This window comes from Solanum dulcamara, chromosome 2, assembly GCF_947179165.1.
Source record: "Solanum dulcamara chromosome 2, daSolDulc1.2, whole genome shotgun sequence".
In the NCBI taxonomy this organism is placed as follows: Eukaryota; Viridiplantae; Streptophyta; class Magnoliopsida; order Solanales; family Solanaceae; genus Solanum; species Solanum dulcamara.
Window position 1 is genome coordinate 74,673,612 of NC_077238.1, and position 26,098 is coordinate 74,699,709.

General features: G+C 31.6%; 4 protein-coding genes across 6 annotated transcripts; 1 reads left to right on the forward strand and 3 right to left on the reverse strand.

Annotated features, from left to right (window-relative positions):
- Window positions 1-556: 556 nt before the first annotated feature.
- LOC129880734 (protein LEAD-SENSITIVE 1-like) lies at window positions 557-4,810 on the reverse strand. Its single transcript, XM_055954911.1, has 2 exons — window positions 4,353-4,810; window positions 557-1,918 (listed from the first exon to the last, which is right to left on the reverse strand). Exons 1-2 carry the CDS (start codon window positions 4,546-4,548, stop codon window positions 1,242-1,244), a joined length of 873 nt encoding a protein of 290 aa, XP_055810886.1. The 5' UTR covers window positions 4,549-4,810; the 3' UTR covers window positions 557-1,241.
- Window positions 4,811-10,501: 5,691 nt separating this feature from the next.
- Window positions 10,502-11,858, forward strand: LOC129877012 (protein yippee-like At4g27745). Its single transcript, XM_055952491.1, has 2 exons — window positions 10,502-10,675; window positions 11,556-11,858. The coding sequence occupies exons 1-2, from the start codon at window positions 10,580-10,582 to the stop codon at window positions 11,802-11,804; spliced, it is 345 nt and encodes a 114-aa protein (XP_055808466.1). The 5' UTR covers window positions 10,502-10,579; the 3' UTR covers window positions 11,805-11,858.
- Window positions 11,859-15,639: 3,781 nt separating this feature from the next.
- LOC129880735 (ATP synthase subunit delta, chloroplastic-like) lies at window positions 15,640-16,627 on the reverse strand. Its single transcript, XM_055954912.1, has one exon. It carries the CDS (start codon window positions 16,493-16,495, stop codon window positions 15,776-15,778), a length of 720 nt encoding a protein of 239 aa, XP_055810887.1. The 5' UTR covers window positions 16,496-16,627; the 3' UTR covers window positions 15,640-15,775.
- A 3,093-nt stretch (window positions 16,628-19,720) lies between these two features.
- Window positions 19,721-25,286, reverse strand: LOC129880736 (ATPase GET3A-like). 3 transcript variants are annotated; one of them, XM_055954914.1, is made up of 8 exons: window positions 25,036-25,284; window positions 24,916-24,969; window positions 23,769-23,890; window positions 22,305-22,455; window positions 21,956-22,066; window positions 21,152-21,290; window positions 20,905-21,020; window positions 19,721-20,391 (listed from the first exon to the last, which is right to left on the reverse strand). In XM_055954914.1, the coding sequence occupies exons 1-8, from the start codon at window positions 25,177-25,179 to the stop codon at window positions 20,215-20,217; spliced, it is 1,014 nt and encodes a 337-aa protein (XP_055810889.1). In that variant the 5' UTR covers window positions 25,180-25,284; the 3' UTR covers window positions 19,721-20,214. The 3 variants fall into 3 exon arrangements, with proteins under 3 accessions (XP_055810889.1, XP_055810888.1, XP_055810890.1); XM_055954913.1 differs by having other exon boundaries at window positions 19,722-20,391; window positions 24,916-25,284; XM_055954915.1 differs by lacking the exon at window positions 19,721-20,391 and adding an exon at window positions 20,401-20,493 and having other exon boundaries at window positions 24,916-25,286.
- Between the last annotated feature and the right edge of the window lie 812 nt (window positions 25,287-26,098).

The window sequence follows — 26,098 nt, forward strand, 5'->3', positions numbered from 1 at the left end:
CACCTCTGTAGGGGTGAGAAGTTCCCTTCTCTTTTCTAAAATGTCTTAACAGTTTGCTCAGCAAACGTGCAAACTGTACCACAATTTGGCTAATCCTCTTCTTCCCATTTGAGTTAGATTAACCCAAAAGTATAGTAAAAAGAAATGTAACCCACCGGAGAGTCATCTTTGCTCTAGTGTGAACTACGGACGACTGACTTTGAAAGCGGAACACAAACCTATTTTCATTATTCCGCGTTCTTATTGTGCGTAGTGAAAATCAACTTAAGTCAACAAAGTTTCTATGAAGTTCTACCTTTGCGTAGTCTTGATCCACAATGAAAGGATCTGCACCTGAACTTTGTTAGACTCAACTAAAGTGTAAAGTGTAAATGAGAAAATAGAAGAGATGAAGTAAAACTTCCTTAGCCTTAGTCTAACGTCAGTTTGGTTTCAGTCTAGTGGCTCACCCAAAGGTGGAGGTTGGTGATGATGAGCTTTTAAAATAAAGACAATTGGTTGCCAAGAAGCTAGATAATAACTTGAGGAAAGCACAAACAAAATCAAGCAACAATGATACAGATTTTCTGCACGACAATCTTGTGTGCCAGAACATAGACTCAGCAAGTAAATGAACGACACTCCCAAAATATAAAAATTAAGCATAATACATAAACAAACACTCGAACTTGTCCTCAGTTGGAAAGTAAACACTATAATTTTGAGTATGCACATCTAGACACCTCAACTCGTCTCCTCTATGTCAGTTGAACACTCCAACTAACAAACTAATCATCTAGACACTTTCAAAATTTATGCACCACATTAGCATCATGTGTCCACGAGACACAGTGGGGACGAGTTAGAATATTTAGTTGCCAATTGAGACCAAATTGAGGTATTTAGATGTGCACTATCAAAGTTGAAGTGTTTACTTACCAACTGAGGTGTATATGTTTATGTATTATGCCTTAAAAGTTACTGCCAACTTAGAGTACGTCGTTACCTTCCACACATGGATAACCAAAGAACAGTTTCTGGAAAACATATATGTTATGTTAAGCAAATACCATAACTTCATCATAAATCGATATAACATCAAGAATACTCTCTGTGTAAGACACAGATTGATGTCACCTAGCAGTTCCCGGATTCGAAGATTTATGTTCTACGATGACCCTTTCATGATAAGCAAATACCATAACTTCATCATAAATCGATATAACATCAAGAATACTCTCTGTGTAAGACACAGATTGATGTCACCTAGCAGTTCCCGGATTCGAAGACTTATGTTCTACGATGACCCTTTCATGACTGTTTCCATAGCCAAGCTTCTCCGCCAGGTTTTCAACTGCTACTTTGACAACATCACTTCGAACGCCAATGTCAGTTGCATATCTATTCATACAATACATCCCTGCTGTTAGTGTGGCCACACCAACAGGAGGAATTAGCAACTTCAGAGGAGAGGAAAGAAGAGCAGCTAAAGGAGCACCAATGATAGAAGAAGCTTGTCCGCTACTTCCAACACCATGTCTATCAGCTGCCAGAAGACCTGTTTTGCAGTACAGCGCAAAGTCCTCACAATTGTTAAGGAACACATTATAGTTTCCGAATCCATTTTGAAGAAGATACATTGCTCGGTGTATGATCATCTCTGGAGCGTCTGATGCTGCAGTAGTGCAAGTGCCCCCTCGCACTCTGGTAAGGAAAACAGATGGGCTTACTCCATAATCAAAGATGTAGAGTGAACCATCGCGGAGAAAGCAATCCAGACAAGAAAGAACGACGCCACTGTTAGGTAGCTTAAATCCACAGTCGGGAAAGGTTGGACATGAAGAAGAAAGGTCTGAGATTTCATCATCTTCATCAGCAGCATCAGGAAAGGCCTCAAGACGGTTAAAATGGACCACTTTGCTTCCCCCAACAAAAATACCTATGATTTATGGATACAATATTTTCAGAAAACTCAACACATAAAAAAAATAGTATTTATTTGCAGGAAGAAAATATGACCTTGCTATTCAACACTAATTTGAGCATCGTAACTTAAATAAACATAAAGAAAATGGACTTGTATATCATCGTAATTGCAGCTGACTGCTTTGGAAAATGTAATTTTCTTTTTTGTGTGTAGATTAGATGAAGGGGGAACAACAACTTTTTAGATCAAGTAAGGAAACATAATAAAAAGTGTATAGATTAAAAAAAAAAATCACACTTGCAAAAATATGGTTCAATCTGAGTAACATGATAACTCGTGATATTCCAGAGTCAAATTTTGCATCAGGGTAAGATTTTACAACAAGGTATAGACGAGGTGCAGAACCAACCCTTAGACAGGAAGTGTCTGCTTCAAAGAAAAGCATAAAATGGAGTCATGAAGAAAAAGTTATAAGAAAGAATGCATCTGGGGATACCATCATACGTTAAAAAAAAAAACATCCATGTGATTGCCTGGAAGCAGTCTTATGGTTTGTTAGAGTTGAACAAGCACAGATACGAAGCCATGGTCATTTAAATTTCAGCAATAAAGCATCAAGTAGATCACACCATGTCAAACATATAATGAAAAGAACTCCTAGCGTATCAATCAATTAATCCACCGCCTGCATCCACAAAAATTTCTAGCTTTACCATCAAGTCATCATTTTGTGTTGAGAAGTCCCTGTATTGTTTCAATGTATTTTGCAAGATCCATAGAAGAAAGTTTCACTTGAATGTCATGAATCCTCACTTTGATCAGACTGATATGCTACCAACAAGTATCATTTTTAAGTCATAACCTCCAGAAGGAGAATAATGATCATTTTGCTATGTTTTATAGTACCTTCTAAGAAGATAGAAGAGCACATGTTACAGCAACAATACTTAAATAATTCAACTGCCTACAGCATTTTTCTCTAGTCTATTCAGATCAACGGCTCTCTTAGCTACAAAATGACAATTTAGTAGCCATAATGTAGAATCAACATATTGTGCAGATCTAACTTTTAACTAAATTATCCTGGTGGAGATAACCTCTGAATCCAACTTATATTATTTGAAATTGCGGTTTTGTTTAGTCATATTAAGCTGGCAATGGGATACACAAGAATGCTGGTCCATCTTTCTTAGCACCTTTTTTATTATAATTCTAGTATTTCATAAAGATTAAGAACTAGTTTTAAGAATTTAATAATTAAAAAATCTAGCACTGATTAAGCAAATATATTTAGACATCAGGGTGGATCTAATGACAGACTTTCCAAGATAGAATGTTTAGGAACTATATTTCTGTGTTGTAACAGTTACTCTCATTTCTTATTTCATACATAATCGAGAATGGAAGAAAAAGAAGAGAGCTGCTAACTTTAGTTTAGGCAAATTTGGAAAACATAAGGATATAGACACTCATTTCTACACCTCTACTTTCTAGCAACAGCTACACAAAGACCCTAAATGGTCATAGCTCTGAAATCATTCTTCATTCAGAATTTCTCCGTTCATCTTAGTCCAAGTATTGCAAAGCTAATAAAATTACCAAATTCAATAGACTTGTTTTTGAAATCCGATGCAGCCTTTATTTAAGCCAGACACACATCTGAACCTCCATATGTACAAGCAAGCTACTCAGGACTCAATCACGAAACTTGTCATCCTGCTGTAGGCAATATCAAAAACTGTATCCAAAATCTCATGCAATCAACGAATACACACATCAACGGTTCACTCAATAGATACAAGTGACCCACTTCAGCACTTACAACAACAACATACCCAGTATAATCCCTCTGGGGAGGGTAAGATGTACGAGACCCCTATCTTTATAGGGGTTAAGAGGTTTTTTCCGATAGACCCTCAGCACAAACGAAAAGTTCTCAAAGCCACTTCAACACTACTTCGTTCAAAGATCACATAGAAGAGAGATACACATATATACCTCCATATTTTTATATAGATAAGAGAATAAGCTACTCGTTGACTCATTGCTTAATGACAAAATTATAATTCTGATGCAGGTACATTATACCCAATCTAGGAAATAACATCTCTACCTCGCAAGACAGGGGTAACATCTATGTACACACTAGTCTCTCCAAACCCCACTTATGAAATTACACCGGTATGTTGTCGTTGTTGTGAATTATATTCAATTTGAGGGCCAAAACAAAGAATGAAAGCATATCTAACTAGGCCTAGTAATTCACATGATAAAACACAAATCTTGACAGTCAAAACCAAATGAAAACATTCAAAAGTGGGAAATCACAGATTACAGCAGCCTTCTAAGAAATAAAAATGGAGTAAACTAAACAAATAAACCAAAGTACATAGAGAGGCAAAATTTTTTTTTACTATTTTACTTTCTTGATTTTTTGTGAAATTACCATGGTGGGAGTAGGCAAAAACAGCTCTGTAAGTGTAAATATGGTCTCCTGGTTTGATCTCACTTCTTCCCACTCTGTTTGTCAACAACCCCATTTTCTCTTTTCTTGAAAACAATGTAGTAGTTAGTAGTTTGCAGAAAGTATGAATCTTTTTAGAAATCCAAGATAGACCCACTACGAATCTTTGATTAATCATGCAAATGGACACATTTCACAGTTAATAATAAGAAAATGTGTCCGAATCTGAGTGGTTTACCGATTGATTTGCTCAACAACCCTTACAAAGATGGATACATTATACTAATATAATCCATGACATAATGATGAGTCTCCATACTTCATCCTTTGTCATTTTCAGCTTTAGGGATGAAAACTACTGTAGTTGAGTGAAAATGGTTGGAATTTGCTGGGAAGAAAGGGGACTTTGGACTTGGCCTTGTGGGATCTGTGATTTTGTCTCTCTCTCACCCATGTCCTCATCCCCATACTAAACACACACACAAACGCAAACAAACAAAAAAAAGGAGAGAAATTTACTTATTTTTCTAAAAAAAAAATAATCTTGAAATATTTTTATGTTTTTCTTGTAGATCGCAGTCGGGATATGGTATCTCAAACTTCGGAACAGTAATTTTGGTGTTCGATTTTTAAAATTATTATATCATTATCATAGTAATTTAATTTGGTATGGTTCGGTATTTTGCGATATGGTAAATCTGTAATCATAGTTTGTTCAATTTTGACTAATATATACTCGTATAATAAAGTATTATGACTTCAATAATTTTTAAAAAAATATCTCAATTGTATCATACTAACACATTACACATGTAAAAATATATATTCAAAAGAAAGTACAAACAACTCATTTTGTTAATCAATTACATTTAAAATACATTTCAATCAAAATAGAGTAGTCAAAGTTTCAACTTCTAAACATTTATTTTATACTAATACTAGGTTGGATATATGTTAGTATTTTAATTATATATATGTATAATATGTGTTATTTATGTAAATATATACTTCGTTATGATATTCAATATTTCGATTTGTTATTTCTAAATATCATAATACCAAAATCATGATATTAAAAATTTTGATATAATATAATAATTCGATATGTACCATACCATATCCATCCCTATATCACACCCTAATAGTAAAATTAATACTCATTTTGATCTAAGAAATAAAGCTCGGAGAGGAAAAACATAAGCACACCTTATTCCTAACTTTGTCTCTATTTTTACGAGATAAAAATATGATTTCTGACAAACCCTCCACACATCAAAAAATTTGTGATTACCCGAGCAACCTAAAATATTCCTAATACCAATTAATCCTTTCATTTATAAATACTCCTTTCGTCCAATAATACTTGTCCATTATTGATTTTGCACAATTTTTAAGAAATTATAAATAGAAGAATAACTTTATCAATATCACGTTTTGAATATAATAAATACAATACTTGAAAAATATAATAGGAAAATGACTCTAATTAATGATAAGGGTAAATTAGAAACTAAGTACAAAATTATTTTTTGATTTCATAAATTAAATAAGTATTATTGGATATCTATTTTTAGTATAGTGGACAAGTAAAGATGGACAAAAGGAATAAGTTGTGATTTTAGCTTGTACAAATTTCTTAAGAAATTTCTCATTTTTAGAAAATAAGAAGTGTTTTTACAAACTTACTCATAATTAAATGTCTTGAAGAAAGAAGTATGGTGTAAAACTTCATGTATTAAATAAGAATTTTTTTGAAAGAACAAAATCAAATCCTTCTTTGGAGACCTAAAACATCAATTATTTTGGAATAAAAATGCTAAACTACCATTTATTTAGGAATGGAGAGAGTATAAACTTAGCGCCTTCAAAAATAATACTTCCTTTATTTTTAAAAAAGTGTTGTTTTTAGTATGGGCATACCCCTTAAGAAAACTATGCTTTCCTGAAAAGTAAAAAAATATCTTTACTAATTTGCCCTTAATAAATAACTTGAAAAAGATGTAACCCTTTAGTACTCCCTTTATTTTTATTTATATGTCCGTCCTTGCTAAAAAAATAAATGATTCTTAATATTTGTTATTTTACAAAATCAATGCATAAATGACATTATTCTTCCTATTTTATCCTTGTGAGTTATTAGTCTTGAAGATATATATTTGATCAACATAAAAAAAAAATCATGTCCATTGATCAAATTAATTAATCAAAATAAATTATTTTATGTTCATTGATTGAAAAATTGACTTCAAAAAAAATTAAATAAGGATAGAATAGTATACTTACTTAGTTTTTTAATGCACGTGAAATCTAAAATGATGACATATAAATAGAAATGGAGGAAATAGTTTCTTACTGGATTATCATTAATGTCTTCTGAATTATATGAAAATCTCTTATTTATGAAACAAATTGAAAAGGTAAAAATACGGCTTATTATGAAATGATGGAAATATTATTGTTGTACACCTTCGAAATATACGATTGTTTTTGTATTGTACATCTTTCAGTTATACAAAACGTGAATGGTATATTTTGTAGGTATATAAAATATACTTGCTAGATTTTTTTCTCCACATTTTCTCTAAATAAGTATTGAGTGTAATATTTTTCAAAACAGGTATTTGACATAATTTGTTTTGTCTGCTTGAGCACAGTGTGTAAATATCTCTAACTTAAAAGGATGAAGGTTGGTTTAGGTTATGATTCGTTATTTTGATTCGATCGATTTTTTTTAATTTAAATTTTGTTTTAGAGAATTTAAGTCATGATTTATTTATTTATTTGACATGTCTAATCTGTTAAAATTTGATTTAGTACAATTAGTTCTCTCATCTATAATATCTATAATTTTTATTGATCATGATTCATTTAATGATTTAATCTATTTTAATTTGTCAAAATTTGACCCATTATTAGTATTATTTGCCACCTCAATACTGTTGTAACGAAATTAGTTTCTAGATATGGTACAAGTCAACCAAATTAGTTTAGATAATATGAAATATATAAAAAGCTATTATATTAAACTTTTCTGTGGTTTTCTAATGGGAATTATATATACAGCCAAGTCATTCATGACCTCAGGAAAATGGGAGCAGGTAGCTTTTGGCCTTGACAAATTCAATGTTATTGCTCCATTTTAATTAATAAAGCAGTAGTATATTACATTTTTAAATTTTCCTTTTTACATTTGTATTGAAAATTTGTACATCTTATAGTATTTTTCTTTTAAAATATAAATGAGATAAAAGATTTTTAATGTTTATATTCACAAGAAGGTACAAATAGAGTACAAGTTTATAAAATGAGAGTTGTTTGAAGTGATATTGACATGCTCTTGTGTCGATCTTCAAATGCACTAATCCAAAGCTATGAAACCATGATAAATGAACGTATTAAAAAAGATAAAATAAATTTAAAATCACATAAAATAGAATTCAGGAAATATTGATAATTTCTTGAAATTAATAATGACTTAACAAAAGATAGGATATATGGAAGGAAAATATCTAGACAAGTGATACCAATTAGTAGTTGAAAATATATAATTTTACTCTTGTCGTCGTGTTAATGTATTTACTTTAGGACTTACTATTTCTAGGAATCTTTTAGCCATATTAGAAATTTTTTATGCAGGTGAAAAATATAGATAATTTTTAGTACTTTATTTTCATGTTGTTTTGTATAACATCAACTTGAGATGAATTTATATAGAAAAATATGCATGATTAGTGAAGATTTATATAGCCAAATTCAACTTATTTGAAATTGAATAGTGGTAATTGTTGTTATATTTCTTTATTTTTTTTGAATGGTGCTCCAATAATTAAGTTCATGTTTGGGTTCTTGTAATTTCCCTTTATTAGTGATCTAGCATATTTAGCAATTCATTCTAGAATTTTTCTCATTACCTCTCATGAGAAAAAGATTCCACGGGAAAAAAAGATTGTACAATACGAAATAACATTAGAACTTATTTTTTTAAAAGTAAAACAGAAAATATTACAATAGTAACTATTTAATTTACATATTCAGAGAAAATATTTTAATAATACATTTTACTTGAGATTTAGGCATCTCAACTAAATTGAAATTGTATTTATAAATTGTATGTTGGTTGTCTAACAATTGTGCGGATAGCTCAGTTGGGAGAGCGTAAGACTGAAGATCTGAAGGTCACGTTTTCGATCCACGTTCACCGCACTGCTAATATATTTTTTTCCACAGCATTTTAATCATTTTCTTAATTTTTGTCATTTTCTTTGCTGAAGTTTCAATTAATCAGACAAGAGGAGATTGAAAATAAGACTTGTTATGACAAGAAATATACAAATATAACGTTTTAATGATTTAAAAGTTCACAAAGAATTAAAATTGCCTCACTTTCATTTTATGTAATCATCAAATTTAATTTTTATCATAGCAATTCAAAATATAAAGAAATAAATATATGAAGAAGCAAGAGAATTTTGCATCCATAATAACATATGAAAATAATAATAATTTTAACATTGTATCTATAAATTATAATGTTATTTTTTGATGAAAGAGATTTAACTTAAAGAAAAATTCATAAATAGCGTTATTTATACCCAGATATGTGAAAAGTTGCGAGATTTGTTTAATTATAACACGGAGCATTATTTTAGTTTCAACGTATTTATGTGCATAATAATAGTGAAATAAAATGTATTTACGTGCATAATAATAGTGAAATATATTATATATACGTACCGCATATATTCAATATCTCTATAGAAGACTAACTATATCTGCGCACATAATATGTGTATCCGAGCATATTCAATATCTTCATAGCTTAAGTACATTATATCTTTGCCCATAATAATAGTGAATCACACTATATTTGTGCTCATATAATAAGTGCATTCATGCATATACATTGTCTATGTAGCGGAATACATTTTATCTGAGTGCATAATAATGGTGAAATACATTGTATTACATTTGCTTAATAAGTGTATTTATGTGTATACAATGTTTTTGTTGAACTGTGTCCCTGTTGATAGTAAGTGTATTTGCGCTACCGGAAACAATCTTTTTCTACCTCTGAGATAGGGATAAAATCTACGTATATTTTATCCTTTTAAATCTTACTTTATGAAATTATACTAAGTTTGTTGTTGAATAAGTATATCCACACATATACGGTATGTTATTGTTGTTGAATAAGTATATCCACACATATACGCTACTAAATCCCAAACGTTTTAGATGGTACATACTTCCTACATCAAGTGTTTATATCAAATCGTATAAATTTATTATAATATTAATTAATTTAATAAGGTTAAAATATATATTATGTTGGAGTAATATATCACAAATATAATAAATTACAGTTGAAAATAAAATAAACAAAAATGAATAAAAAATATTTCGACTAAGGCGTGAATATCTCGCTCTCTTTAAGGAGATTCAAGTCCACTGCAGCATAATCTACACCGATCCAGCAGTAATACTCTTGACTTGTCCCCTCCAGGATACAACAACCCAATAAAGTTGTACAACTCAAGCAACTCCGGATAAGTTGAATAGTCCAAAATTCCACCAAAAGAATACATTCCTTCAACATATAATTACTCTCTTTTATTTAGTGAATATAGTTGAAGACTTAGAATATTTTCTTGTCTCAACTCTCTCTTTCACTACTTCACACTATAATATTTTTCCATACTTAAACATATTTCATCTCATCTTATTTGACATGTATTTCTCAAAGAAAAAAACACCACTATGTATAGGTGAGGAATTTTCCTTGTCTTGAATAGAAATAAAGTGGATAATAATGTAGGTAAATGAATAGAGGAATTATGCATTGAAAGTTACATATGTTACAAAACATAATGAGGTAGAACATGGCTTAGTGGTTAATTAAGTTACACCAAAAATAATTGACCACATTCTTGTCAATTTATATCCATTAAAATATGCACTTAATATTTTATTTTAATAATAAAATGCATATACACCAACATATTAATTAACCATAGCTAAATATTAAAGATTTACATACAAACACGATATATCTATTGACTGATGAATGACCATAATACCGCGGGGGGGGGGGGGGGGGGGGGGAGGTATTGTTAATCTTTATACATACTAATTGATCATTTAATATTAATCAAGCTTTAATTACTTATTGATCCTCTTGTTTTGAGAGAGCATTCAATTTTTCAACAAATATGGAAGAAGGATTAGTGGGTCCAAGGATATATAGTTGCTGTAAATGCAGAAATCACATTGCTGTTCATGATGATATTGTCTCCAAAAATTTTCAGGTTTTGATTTTTCTTTCAATTGATCTCAAGCTTTCCTATTTTCTTTCTTCCCTTCTTTTGGAAGAGCTTGAAATGATTATAAATCAGATACAAATACAGAATTTAAATTTGATAAATTTAACTTTTAAGGTTTTCATATTTAGGAGCGGAGCTACAGAAAAAATTATGAATTTAGTTATTTCAATAATTTTGATCAAAATTCTATATTTGTGTTAAGAAAATCACTTATAATATGAATAAATCGAGAATATGAAAGAAAAGAATAAAACATGAGAGAATATAAAAATTTAATCTTTTCTATTTCAGTTGAACAAAATTCGATGAAAAAAAAAAGAAATATACGTATAATATTTATGCCAACTTTTGGTCTAAATTAATATAGCTAAAATGAATAGCGCTGAAGATGATCCTTGTAAAAGAGGGGGATTCTCATACTATTGATCTCTCGATACAATCACATGTTTTGAATATGAAAAAAAGTAGTATAAAAATTTCTCCTATCGAATTCAAAGTGTCCTGCTATTACTATTAGTATTCATAAGGCGAAGACATAGTCTTCATTTATTCAGACTCATTAAACTACTTTTTTTTAAACCTCAGAATTTATAAACTCAATATTTTGGCTCTACTTCTGTTTTTATCAATTAGTTTTGATATTATGACTTTCAAAAGCGGATTTAAAATTTGAATTGTATGAGTTCAATTTAAATTTTTTTTTATCATAATCCAAAATCTATTATTTGTACTTATTACGTAAATTTTTTAGTGACTTTCTCCACTTACACAATTTCTATGCTTTATATCAAAAGAAAAATATTGAATTCAGTTGAACGGATTAGATCCGCCTTTGTTTATGACACAATATGTTGTGAAAAGGCAGGCAAGAACAGGGAGAGCTTATTTATTTACGCATGCCATGAATGTAGTGTTAGGGTTAAAGGAGGACCGGCAGCTAATGACTGGTTTGCATGTTGTGGCTGATGTTAAATGCTCTGATTGTGGGGAAGTTTTGGGATGGAAATATGAAAGAGCATATGATGAAAGCCAAAAGTACAAAGAAGGAAAATTTGTTTTTGAAAACTTTAAGATTGTCAAGGAGAAGTTTTATGAACATATCTCAAGTGTATGATTTACTAATGATAAATATATTGAGTGTAATTTCACAAAATGAGGTGTGTGAAGAATAGAGTGTATGTTATTTTATTTTTGTTGTGATATATTATTAATCATGTATTTTGATATAGTATTATTTAGGTATAATACATAAATATGCTCTTTAACTTGAATTCAGTTGGCATTTACACCTTCAATTTTGAGTGTGCACAAATAGGCAGTTAAACTTAAATAAAATTGAACAAATAGATACATTCGTCCTACATGACATCCTACATGACAATTTTGTGTCCTATGTGGCTTCGTACATGCATTATGTCATGTAGGACGTGTGTGTCTGCTTATTCAATTTTATACAATTTTAAGTATCTACTTGTGCACATCCAAAGTTGAAGAGTATAGATGTCAACTGAATTCAAGTAAAATGGTTTATTTATGTATTATTCCTATTATTTATGAATAATTACTTATTTATTATCCAGATCAATAAAGTGTTACATTAAATAGATCATTTTGTCGTATATGTGTCCTCAACTTATATAATAGATTATTTGGTGTATAGAGTTAATTAAGCTTATACACATGAAAAGATTAAAGCATCGGTTCTTTTGAGTTAAAAATTATAGTTCACAATCGTAGATGGAAATTTGGACAAGCCATCCGAATGATTGTAGCACAAAATTAAATATAATTTATCTTGATTACGAGAATGGTATGGTTTTAACTTCTGTGCTAGTGCATTTTGTATATATTGAATAAGACCAAGTGGAGATAGATGTTTTAGACCAAAAAATATATTCTCTAAATTGTTAATTGTATTTATATTCCAAATCTTGATATATTATTATGAGTTGTATATATCAATTGTCGTTTTATTAAAAGGTGAGATCCTAAGATGGATCAACATGCCTAGTAGATTGGATGATAATAATATATATTGGTGAAATAATAAGTTAGTTAATGAAATTCGTGTTTCGATATATAGATTGATGATACACCTTTTTATGAGAAGCTTATAAGTTTTTATGTGCAAATCCGACCAGTGAATTTATGAATTCAGTGCATGAAATAAGTTAAGTATTGTTCTGAAGACAAATTTGTAGATAATAAAATTTGCGTTAAGAATATAATAATCAAGACCGGAAAAGTATCGCAATAATCGTGGTATTTGATTTTAAAATTTGAGCGTTCCAATATCTATGAATCCTTTAATCCGCCTTTTCAAATATAAATTCAAGGGCTTGTAAACTTGCTCTTGAATTTAGTTGAACTTGATAGATTTGATCTTGACTTGTACTTGAATTCAAATGCTTTTGGGCTTGATCTTGAATTCTTGTGGTCTCGATCTTGATATGTGGATTTGATGAACTTGATCTTGACTTGTTCTAGAATTCAAGGGTTTTTAAGTTTGTTCTTGGATCTGGTGGTCTTCATCTTGAATTGTTCATGAACTTTAATACTTAAGTGCTTGAATTCTTGAACTTGTAGCTTGTACAAAAATTTGCGGCGTTTGATCCACGAGCTCTCTCTAGCTTCTTGTTAGAATTCTAGTGTGATTTCTAAATAATGAGGACTCATATTTATAGTTATGAAATAGAGGAGTTGTGATAAGAACAAACTTTCTTTCGGCAAATTAGATTTAAGTGACATGACATATTGGGCTTGAGCGAAGTGGACTTGTCATTTTGACACATGTCATGATTCCATTGGCTTCATTATTTGACTTTGCATGCCACGTCATTTGACACGTGACACCAAACTGGGCTTCTAAGATGAGATGACATTAGGTTTTGACAAGGTGGACTCATCATTTGAGGCCCAAATCAATAAAATTGGATTTTTAATTAAATCCACATTTATTGGAATCCAATTATTAACCCAATTATTTTAATTCATAATATTTATTTGTACTAATATATTTTGAATTTAATATAACTTGAATTATTTTATAAATTTATATTTAATAAATTTTAAATGATTACAAAATGCCCCTGCTTCAAGTTTTATCAAAATATTTTATCTTTTGAAGATTATGCTTGAAGTACTGATCGATAATTAAATCAATTTAAAATTAAACTAAATATAAAAATTATCCATGCAATTTATTTATTTATTCAAATTGGCGCCAATGGCTTTAGAAGACTCCAGTTATACGTATTGCCAGCACTTCCAAATTCCAATACATATAAATGCTTTAGATGATTTTGGAAAGATTCATATAAATGTGGTAGGAATTTTTAATTCACACAAATTTATGGGCCCCATGGTATACTTCTCCTTATTTGACTCCAAATAGTGATACAAATTTATGGACCCTATTGTATTTTTTTATAATATATTTTGAGTTTAATATAATTTGAATCATTTTATAAATTTATATTTAATAAATTTTAAATAATTATATAATTAATTATTAAATTAAATTCACCAATAATTTAATTTATTGATTAATATCGATAATCTAAACATGGAGAATTTTAAAATATAAATAAAGGACTGCAATTATGAATTTTTAGTGTAATTATGGTAAGAATAAGTCAAATTAATTTTTAAAATTATTTTCATAATAAGAACATCAATAATTAATTATGTGGTTCTGCAACGCCCATATTTAACTAGAATTCGAAATCCGCCCTATTTCTTAAGGAAAAAGAAAGAGGACAATTATTTTTCTTCCAAATTTTGAATTGAGAAAAGCTTCCCCTATAAGTAAAGGTTCTTCTAACCTAGAAAAGAATCAATTTTCTATAGGACTTGCCCACCAAGTATTTATCAAGTTCGATTGTGAATTTGGGTTCACTATAAAATATAGCAAAATCGGACTTTTCAAGAGGTATTTTTTGAATTAAATTTTCAACACGCTTTATATATGCTATGTGTTTGTGTTTATTATCTATAATTAATGTTAGCAATAAGTTTCTAGAACACTTTCATTGTGTACTATTTTTTAAACAATGACATCATTAAACCATGCTTATGTCTAAATACATAATTAAGATATGTATATATCATGAAAAAAATCGCAAAAAACGTGAACAATTATTGACGGCTTTTGTTCTGAAATAGTTTTACAGAGGATAACATCTTGAAAATTGATAACAAGTCAAGTAACCTGTCTTTTTTTTAAAAAAAAAAATTAGAATTTGTTTTCTGTAAAAAAATTTCTTGTTTAACCTTTCCAATTGTGATTGAATTTTTATGGTTTTTTAAGGAAGGTAAAATAAGACATATTGAATATGAAATTGAAAAACATTACAATATATCAATAAAATAGTCATATAAAAATTGAACAATTAACTTCAAACTCATCACATACATATATATTCATGCATCTTGAATAATCAATTGATGAAATTTGAGAACAACTGATGCTATATATGACTGATCATTCATTCTGTAAATTTTTACATACCTAACTTGGATGGAGAGCTTACTATTAGTTTTAGTTAGGTGAAAATCAAAATCATAATTACTACATTGATTCAATCATATATTACTCAATTTAGGAGAGTTAATACGAATTATCCAATTAGCGATTAATTATGCAGTGATTTGTCTTAAATTAATCCAACATGAAAGGTGTTAGCCAAAACATAAACTTAATGATAACCGTCAATACAAAACATTTGCAATTAATTTTGATCCAAGAACCAAATTGATGCCGTAACCAGTAACACTATCAAGAACTCTTAATCAAACAAAATTCTTTTCCTACCAGAAAGTGGTGTTTTTAAAAGCGAAACAAGCCAAGGAGGCCATGCACGCATATAGAACCTACAAGCTCGAAGCGATGGAAAAAAAGTTATTGATTTATGTGATTTAGTGGTTTCAGTAATGATACTTGTTACACATTTAAGCAAAATCAATAGTAGATCAAGATTAGCCACAATCATATTTCTCACATATACATATAAAATAAAAGTTGATAAGTATATAAAAAGCAGAATTCACGGATTCTAAATCTTAAAAATATTCAAAAGTTAAAAGTCACAGAGCAAAGGAGCGTGACCTTTTCTTATCATCAACCAAATTTCTTACCTTGACCTTCACTTTTTCAGCCCCACTAAGTTGTTGTACCTTCTTAGCAATAACATACACTTTATCTTTCTCCAATTTCACCTCTGATGAAACCAAAACCACTTGTGTCCCACAAAGCTGATCATAAATCCTCTCAAATTCCATCAAAACTTCATCTACAATCCCCAATTTATTCTTCTCCATCAAAAGCTTCACCACACCCACCAAGTGTTTGTTGAAATTCCCCTTAGACAATATCTCCTTAAGAACATACCCTTTTTCTTGATTTCCCACAAAAGGGTCTGTCATAACAACACGTAGCTGGTCATTTCTTAACCATCTTGATAACCTCCTTACGTCTTTATCGAGTTTTTCAAGTGAGTTGTTTCTGTTAGCTATGTCTATAAGTGCTGCAGCATAGCCACTTGAAGATCTAGTATGAAGTGTTTGATGCTTAGAGAAGGGTTGTTTGGGAGGTGGGCTTTTAGATAGAAATGGGAAATTGGTAGTCTTTTTATGGGTAAAATAGTTGGTTTTGTTTGAGATTGAAGTTGGTTTTGGGAAATTAAAGTGGGGTGAGGAGGAAGATGATGTTGTTGTATAGGGATTCTTGAAATGATAGAAATCAGCAGAGTATCTGCGGAGGTTTGGAACTGTGAGTGAAGAAACTGAGCTAGATAGAGTATCCATGAGGATTGATTGGGTAAAGGAATTAACCTTTGAGAAAATGGAAGTGAAGAAGTGGAGCAGAGTTTCTGAAAATTGTGGTGGGAAATATAGGTGACAGACAAAACAAGATAGTTTCTCAGCCACCAGTTGAACAAAATGACAGAGCTAGCTTATCTTTGGGCTTACAATAACTTTGTTTGGCCCATCTATAAACTGAAGCTTGATGGTTATGCCTTAAAACTACCATATCACAAATAGGGTGATTTGAACTTTTGACCCGCCCCATGGCAAATCTTCAAGTTCAATAGGTTTTTACTTTGACCTTGAAGATTCGTCTATGTGGTAAACATGGATCAAAAGTTTAAGATTATCAATTTCCAAGGTTATTGAGTGTAATTTTCGGTGCCAAATATCATGTGTGTAGATATTGTATGGAGTGCTACATATCACCGGATTACATAAAAATAATTTTCCTATTATGTATTTGGGATGCCCAACTCCGATTGGATGAGCTTGCATATAGTGGTGGTTTTAATTTGAGTAAAGGAGGAGGGTTTTGTTGAGCTGACAACTAGTGTAAAACTAACAAATTCATGATGAATCCTCGTAATATCAGATTTGTATAATATTGGTTTAAGATAATTTACATAGAGAAATATGATTAGTGAAAATTTATATAGTCAATCCCGACTTATTTGGAACAGAAGCTTAGTTGTAGTATTTTGGGATGCCCAATGCATTATGCAAAAAGTAGGAAGCCTATCTAATGGTTTGATTAAAAAGGTAATGGATAAGCTATATGTTAGGAAAGATGAACCCTTTTCACTTGATGGTTAGGCAAGTCTTAATAATATCACATCTATTGCAAAGTATTCTTATATGATTAGTCTCTACTTTATATCGACCTAAAAACAATTCTTGGGCAGGTGCATGTGTGTGCTCAATTCTTTTGGAGATACAATGCTAGATTGGAAGTACCGGGGAAAGAAACAATTTCACAAGATTTTGTTTTTTCCTTGAAAAAAAATAAGGATTTGATATTACTGGTCCAATATCTTTGTAAGACCAAGAAGCTAGATTTATTGTCCTCTTGGAAGGCACAAAAGAACTTTCCTATCAATGAATGAAACAATTATACATGCTGATCCTCTCGAAGAACACAATAATTTGTTCAATGACACTATACAACAACAACAACAACCCAGTGAAATCCCACAACATGGGGTCTGGGGAGGGTAGAATGTACGCAGATCTTACTCCTACCAAGGTAGGACGGCTGTTTCCTGGAGACCCTCGGCTCAGTAAAAGCATAAATGCATAAAAAAATGTTAGATAATTAAAAAAATCGTTGGAAGGTACTGACTTGGAATTTGAATCTGATAACAAAGAAGAAGAAAAAAGAGGCAATGGTAGAAAATGATTCCTAATGTCATTTAGCGCGTTGTTATAATGTAGAGCTATGTTGTTCGGACTCTTCAAAATCTACGAGAACTAATTTGATGTACGCAGATGTTTCATACCAGCATACTCCTCATGCTTATACATATACTAAACTTCAACCAAATTATAAAAAATGTCATGTAGCACTTCAGTAGTATCCCACTATATATAATAACAAAATTACTACGTGATAACTTCTTGATATCCATCTTAAAACTGTGTTGAAATTAAATAGCACTCTACCTTTCAACTTGCTGGTACCAAACACAACATGCAACATAACAGAGATTTACAGCAGTTTCTAACAAAGATAATCCGCATAATCTTAAACATCGCAACAACTTAAACCATGAATAATATGCAGCACTAATATAAAACCACCACAAAGGCAAATTCACACACACCAAAAAAAAGTATTCTTCATCACAAAACGGAAACTGGACGCAACTATACTAAAAATGCAATTGAACTAGTTCAGTTACTGATGGGTACGAGTGCTCAGGTCCTTTAATAAACATAAAACCTTTACACAGAAATATAGAAATAAAAACAACAGTCAACAATTTCAAGATCAAGAAATATCATTCAGACCGACCAAACCAATATTATCTTGCAAGTACAGGTAGTTATTATTGTTTTTATTCAAAATCTACAATACTTTCATTAGAACTTATTTCACTCAGGTGTTTTACAAACCTGTTTTGAAAATGTTTTTCTTGAGTCGAAGTTCTATCAGAAACAATCTCTCTACATCATACAAGGTAGCGGTAAGATCTGCATACACTCCACTTGGAGGATCACACTGGATATGTTGTTCTATTCAAAATTTAAAAATTGGTATTACATATTTTAGCAAAGGGCTAAGGCTAACTGGTTTGACTGCATAGGACCCTTTTCCCAATCATAAAACTTATAGGATTGTGATTTGAGCAATTGAAAAACTTCATTCAATGATAAGAAACGATGGCTAATTTTCCACCAAGTATACAAGTTTCATAATTGAAATCTCTCGGATATAATTTATTTCAATAACCGTGATATCAACTTGTGCACACCTTGACCAATTTCACGGGATACATGCTACCTCCTACTAGCATAAGTAATGGATAACTATGTCCACCAAGGCTTGGACATATGGAAGTAATAACCTCTTGATTTTTGCCTCTGCGGAGTATCGAACCTGGCACCTCATGGTTTCCAACCCAGTTCATCCACTAGGGCACACCCTTGGGTGTGAAATTTCTCCAAAAACAATGACTACTCCCTCTATTCCAATTCATGTAATAGACTTTCATTTTTAGTTTATCACAAATAGAATGATACCTTTCTAGATTTAAAAACAAATTAACTCTAAACTTCTTATTTTACCCTTAATGAGATGATTTATAGACACACAAATATTTCTTCTAATATACAATATGAAAAAAATTAAAAAACCAACCAATCTACTTACAGTATCATAAGATTTAGAAATTTTGACAAACTGTTACAGTGATCTTTCAATGTACCGCCTAGGTTTCGAATTCCCCATGTTAGATGCTCTGTAAGACCTTCCAGAGTTACCAAAAGAACAAAACGTAGAGAATGTACACAACCCATTCAACAGTTGCAGTTCAACTTGTTGATTAAAAACTAATAAAGGTATTACTCCAAATCTGTGACTTGGACTCTAGGAAAAGAAAATAATTCGTAGGGGGGAAGTAAAAATCTAAACAGTCCCGCAACGTTTACTATGTTGAAAGCATAACTTTGTAACTGGTGAACAGATGATGTCTGAGTCATAACTTGGTAAAGAATCCAAAAGTTGCGCCATTTTAATATGGATATACAAACTGACTGAATTAAAAAACTTTGGTCAACAAATAAAATGATGTCTAAGTTTACTTGGATTGGTTCTCGTATCCCTGTGTCCAGGGCGGGTATCACTATTGTTCGACACCACTCGAGAAGCAAAAGATTCATCAATCGAGGCTGAAAATACATGCATAGATAGTGATTTCACATTGAGCTTTTGATATACGCGTCCACTTCCCCTATGCCTATGCAATTAGCTCGATTCCAGGTATAGCTATCAATGGGCATGTAGCTGTTGGCAGGAACTCTTCTTTTTATCTTATTCTTTGGAGTTTGGTCAGGCTGGTAATCCCAACCAATTAACCGATAGTGATGGAAACAGAATCCAAAAGCTGCAGTCTAATATGGGAGGGACAATTGTAGTAAAATATTCATCTCTTCAGGATATACAAATTACGAGAATAAAAAATTTTCTCTGGGAAACAGATTTGAAAAGTCTTTCTAGATTAAACCTGATTTTTTCCTTTCCTAATTTTTTCATAGTCTGCTTCAGCATCTTTCAACTGTTCTTTCAATTTGGCTATTCCGCTCTCCAACTCTTCCGCTGAACATCGCGCACGAGTAGGTCGATATGGTGTTAGAAAACGATACTTGAATTCTTTCAGAGCTTCAACACCACAAACCTATCCAAAAAAAAGTTAGTAATGTGAGTTACAATTGGTGTGACAAGAAATGTCATGCCATGCCCAATCTTCCATTATTTCCTTGCTCGGAATTACTCCCTCCTACATATTTTATTTGAAAATGTTTGATAAGGGGCAGAGTTTAAGAAATTGAATACAAGACTTTTTACATGTAAGCTAGATAGACGCAAAGTACCAAAATTGTTCTTTTGAATGAGTAATGGTGAGAGTTTGACATGTCTTATTTTTTTCTCTGTCCGTATAAAAGAACGAACTTTTTAATTAAGGGGGTTCCAACAAAATATGTCATTAAGGGTAAAATGGAGAGGCTAAGATTAAATAGTTTCCAGAAAGAGAAATGTGTCATTCTCTTCGGTGACAAACTAAAAAGGAAAGTACTAGCTCCATGTTACAGAGTAGAGAAGATTTTATGGCTATACTTCTTTGAATGCGCCAAAAGGAAAATGGAAAAAGAGAGGTCTTATATATATATATATATATGTATCTTCATACCTCTTGTGGTAGCAAAGGTAGCTTGGTAATATTGAAGTCGTCATATAATGCGTAGAACTGATCCAAGTATTTTTGTTGCATCCGCATCCTAGCCTTCAGCAACTGGGATTCAACAACTGAAAATAGTTACAATTTAAAGAATTATGTTTTCTCTTGCACAGGAACAAGTTAACATAAACAAAATGAGATTAAGTAAGACGACAACAACAGATTCAAAAGGAAAAACAATCGAGGAGAGTTTGTGTACCTTCTACATCATAGAGCACTTGGTTAATTATAATGTTGTGTGTATCAATCTCAAACCTAGTGAGTTCCTGAACGAGTCTTTCAGTCTCATATAGAGAGAGGAATTCCGGAATGCAAACACAAACAAATGTCGTCATGTCCTATAAAAAGTGGTGTTAATTCATAAGCAGAACTCAGAGCAAGTAAAAAGAGAACATATAAGAATCACTGTGAAGAACTTTTTCTTGCCCTTTACAGGACAAGAAGTAGATTTCATCAATAAAAAGTCCAAATAAATTATATCAACATGAGACAGTAGCTGAATGCTGATTTCCACTTTGGTCTTTTTCCCTCCAGATTGTTGGACATAAAGTACATAAGTATATATAATTTATATTCAATTCATCTAGAAGATTTCTCCATAATCAAAATAAAAAGATCGCCACAATGTGTGTTGTGAATATTTATGTGCTACCATCCATATCAATCTAGTCTTTTTCTAATTCAAAACATAAGTAATTGTTGCCAGCGATCAAGTTCAGACATTAAATTAACTGATTAAATATTTGATTGGATTGAGAAACTTTGTTTTTTTTGAAACTGGTAATGTTGATACAGAAACAATTTTCTACTGAAACTACAAGGCTCAAATAATGCACGACTGTCTGAACTCAAATATCTTCTTTGTCAATTGCTGCAAGCTATAGCAAATGCTCATCCCTACTAACTCTGGACTAAATTTTGTCACTATGGTTCAACCTAGAATTAATGCATAGAAAACAAGTCCTTCATAAAAATAAATGACCATTATTAGGAAAACTCTTACGGGATCCTTAAATTGTCTGTTCACTTGTTCAATAATATCTCTCATGGCTTCCAGCTTGCCTAGAATTGCATCCTCACCAAATTCATCGTCAACACCAAAGATACGAGTCATCTGCGATTGACAGTACTTTGCATTAATAATAGATATACAAAAGTCATCCACTTCCTACAAGCTGGCTTGAACTTTCAGGCTTGTAGATGAAATGAACAATAATTTTGCACACATTTCTAGTAACCCCTTATACTCCAAATAGCATCTCTATGTATCTTCCTGTTAGCTGCTTAAAAGGGGAAATAGTAGAACATGAATAGGTTCTCTCCTGTTTTTTCCGGAGGGAAGGGGTTGTTACCTGACTTAGAACACCACCAAATTTACTCTTCAAACTCATTATTTTTGCAAGCCCCTTCTCTAGTGTTGATGGGAACTGTAACAACCGGAGAGTATGTCCCGTTGGCGCTGTATCAAACACTATTACAGAGTAATCCATTGTTCTCACCAATCTAGAAAGAAACAAATCGAGTGAATTGAAGTCCACGTGAAAAAGAAAACACCAAAAGTGTACATATAACCAAAAAACACAAGTTCATTTTTGCTACTAGATCTCAAACAAATTACTAGCATATAAGTACTATCAATGTACCATAACAGGATGAAACTTACCAGTGAACACTGTTAAAAAGATAATCAGCTATATATGATATAGATGTCTAGGAAAGGAAAAGCAAGTACGAGCAATTTAAATGGGAATTAACGTAAACCCCACAATCCTGTTTCACTTATAATTAGCACATATGTATTCTGAAGTTGAAACTCCTACTGCAACTCAGAACCTCTTTATGTACTATGAATCCCAGTCATTGTCTGGCTCTAAAAATTCTAATCTTAGTTTGCCTGATAAGCAAGTGACAGCCAGCTTGATCCCAAGAGTTTCTAGCATAAACTCCAAACACGTGGTGTAATTCACTGCAAGTGACAGCCAGCTTGATCCCAAGAGTTTCCAGCATAAACTCCAAACACGTGACCATGTTACAAAACAGGATACAGTGATGAGGTAAGTGAGCTACTTCACAAAATAATGTACTTCTAAATAAATTCAAATCCATATCAATGCAGTGAGCTCCCTAACAATTAAAATTCATTTTCAAAATCTTTCTGCAGAGTAACAGAAATCATGAAAATGACAAACGAACAAAAAAAGGCCACACAGCTAAGAACCATTATAATATACATATATATTACACGAGTTAAAACTTGGACGCAAAAGATCAACCAAGACAAAATTCAAACCATTCTCCGTGTTGGCCTTTGAGTGTTTGTTATGGAATGAATCACTGTGCCATATTTAAAATCAACAACCCTCATATACTTCTAGAAAACACAAATCAGGTAGCTAGACAGGTACTTCCCATTAGCTAATATGCTTTCCTTAAGTGCTGGAATTTAGAAGCCAAACTCAGACTCTGTTGAGAATAGTTTGAGCTAGGCAGATAAACTTCTCAATAAACAACAACCCAGTAAAATCCCACATCGTGGGGTCTGGGGAGGGTAGAGTGTACGCAGACCTTACTCCTACCAAGGTAGGACGGCTGTTTCCGGGATAAACTTCTCAATAAAGTGCTGAAAAATTGATTGACAAAAAGAAATTTTCTAAAAAGAACAGAAACTATGTGTATTCGTGCACATGCACACCTATATCTACAAAAGAAACCTTATTTTCCTATATATACACTTAAAACTTATTTTTTAACTTCATTTTCGGGGGGAGAGAATTCATAATCCAATTTGTATGTCATGAAAAAAAAATATCACTTACTTTAGCATCTCAGCAAAACTCATAGCTTCATCAATTCCTGGAACTGCATTCGCCAAATCCGAGAAGAAACCGTCCACTCCTTCTGAACCACCGTCTTCATTCTCTATAGTTGGATCAACTTCCTAAAGAACAGAACTTCAATCATAAAATCATTACCCCATAACAGCATATCAGAACAAAATTGACTATAAACTGAAAAAGCTACACAATTTGATAAATTTTACATAAAAGTCTCTTTAAAATCACTGAAATACATAATTCAACACACATTACACCCAACAGCAACAAGAAAAAAAGGGCAGCCCGGTGCACTATGGCTCCCGCTATGCGCAGGGTCCGGAGAAGGGCCTGACCACAAGGGTCTATTGTACGCAGCCTTGCCTTGCATTTCTGTCAGAGGCTGTTTCCAAGGCTTGAACCCGTGACCTCCTGGTCACATGACAGCAACTTTACCAGTTACTCCAAGGCTCCCCTTCCCCAACAGCAACAAGAATTACTCAAAATTTAAAAGGATCAAGCTTCAATTCCACATAAAAAACTCTTCTACTCCCCCTCTTGCTCTCCACACCCCACCTCAGCCAAAAGAAGTTAAAAGGAAAAAATAGTGCTCCTATAATCAAATTTTTGTCATTTTTCATAATTTCTCAAAACTTGCAGCAATTAAACACAACAAACAAGGTTCCGTTTAGTTTGAGGGAATGTTTTACATGGAAAACATTTTCTCTAGAAAAAGATTTACCTTAAAAATTCAACCTTCGGATCATTTTCTAGTGTTCGGTTGGGTACAAAAGCCAGGTAACAAATGGTAATGATACAAGGTGCACAATAAGGTATAACTTTTAACTTCTATACACTGTAAGTTTTAAGAGAATTTTTTACATTGTCCATAATACGTCGAACTAGTTACATAAAAATTAAAGCAAACAATCTATTATAACATGTTAAATTACACCAATATTGTTAAGTCAGTGTTTGAGTAGTAAGTAATAAGAATGCACACTATGGACAGAGTTACCACCATTAATAAAATAAAAATAAAATGACAATGCACATGGATTGAAACAACAAATCACATGGATAAAAAGTTGTTAGTTAACCGAACACTAGAAAATAAATAAGATCCAACGGAATAAAATGGGTAGCATACCATGGCGTACAAATTGGTGAAGCCATTAACGACGGTAGGAGTTTTAGCGAAACGCTGTTGAAATGCATCGCTTAGATTGTGAGCTGGATCAGTTGATATTATTAGAACAGAAGATCTGACCTGAGAAAGAAGGATCCCTAAAACAGAACTGCACGTCGTTTTCCCAACACCACCTTTACCGCCTACGAATACCCATTTGAGTGTGTCCTGTTCCATTAGGTTACGCACTGTACCTTCTGGTAAATCTGGATTATTCCAAGCCATCAAATAGTTGATCGTTTTGCTTACCAGTAGTAAGGGATTTGAATTTGATGATGATGCACTTTGGAGTTTCTTCTTTGAGCATTTGGCGTAATGTTAAATCTCCATTAACAAAACTGATAAATTTATTTTGTTTGAAGAATTAATTTCCACTCCAATTTTTTCCTTTTTTTATTTTTATCCCCCTTATTTTTGAAACGTGTTTCAAAATGGGAATAAAAGCAAAAAATCAATATTTTTTTTAAAACTTATGATTTAAAATCAATAAAAAAAATTTATATAAATTTAATGAAACAAAAGAGAAGAATTGAGGGTTTGGTGGCGGCAGCCTATGCAAAGTGGTGAAAAGTTTTTCCTTTTTTTTTGGATCTCATGTTATTACTGTTTTTTTTTTAAAAAAAAATAATTAAAAAGGGAAAAACTTTATGAATCAACTAAGCAAGTCTGGCAGAAGACTATATTGTTTTCCATGAAACATTAACAAAAAAAAAAAAAAAACTGTTTTTCATAATTTATTTTTCATTCATGTATACTAGTATTCTAATTACGATATGTGATAACTGATAAGAATTAGGGATTTGAACTTTTTCAAAACTCTGATTTTTCCAATTTGGTCATGAGTGAGTATATTCAAATATTTTACGGATTTTGATTGATCTGAAAATTGACAGATTCATTGAAAACGATCTAGTAAGAAAAACACAGTAGCTAGACTACTAATTGAGGACGTATTTTGGACATTGGGGATTGTTTACATGGGTTTTTGGCTAACTTTTGTTTTGTAGAATTTTTTTTTTATGAAATTTGCGGAAAATATCATTTGGTGATAAGAATTTTCTCCGAAAATTATCAAGATTAAATAATAATGAAGAATTAAATTTATATTTTGGCTTAAACATTCCTCCATATCAGATGAGTTTAA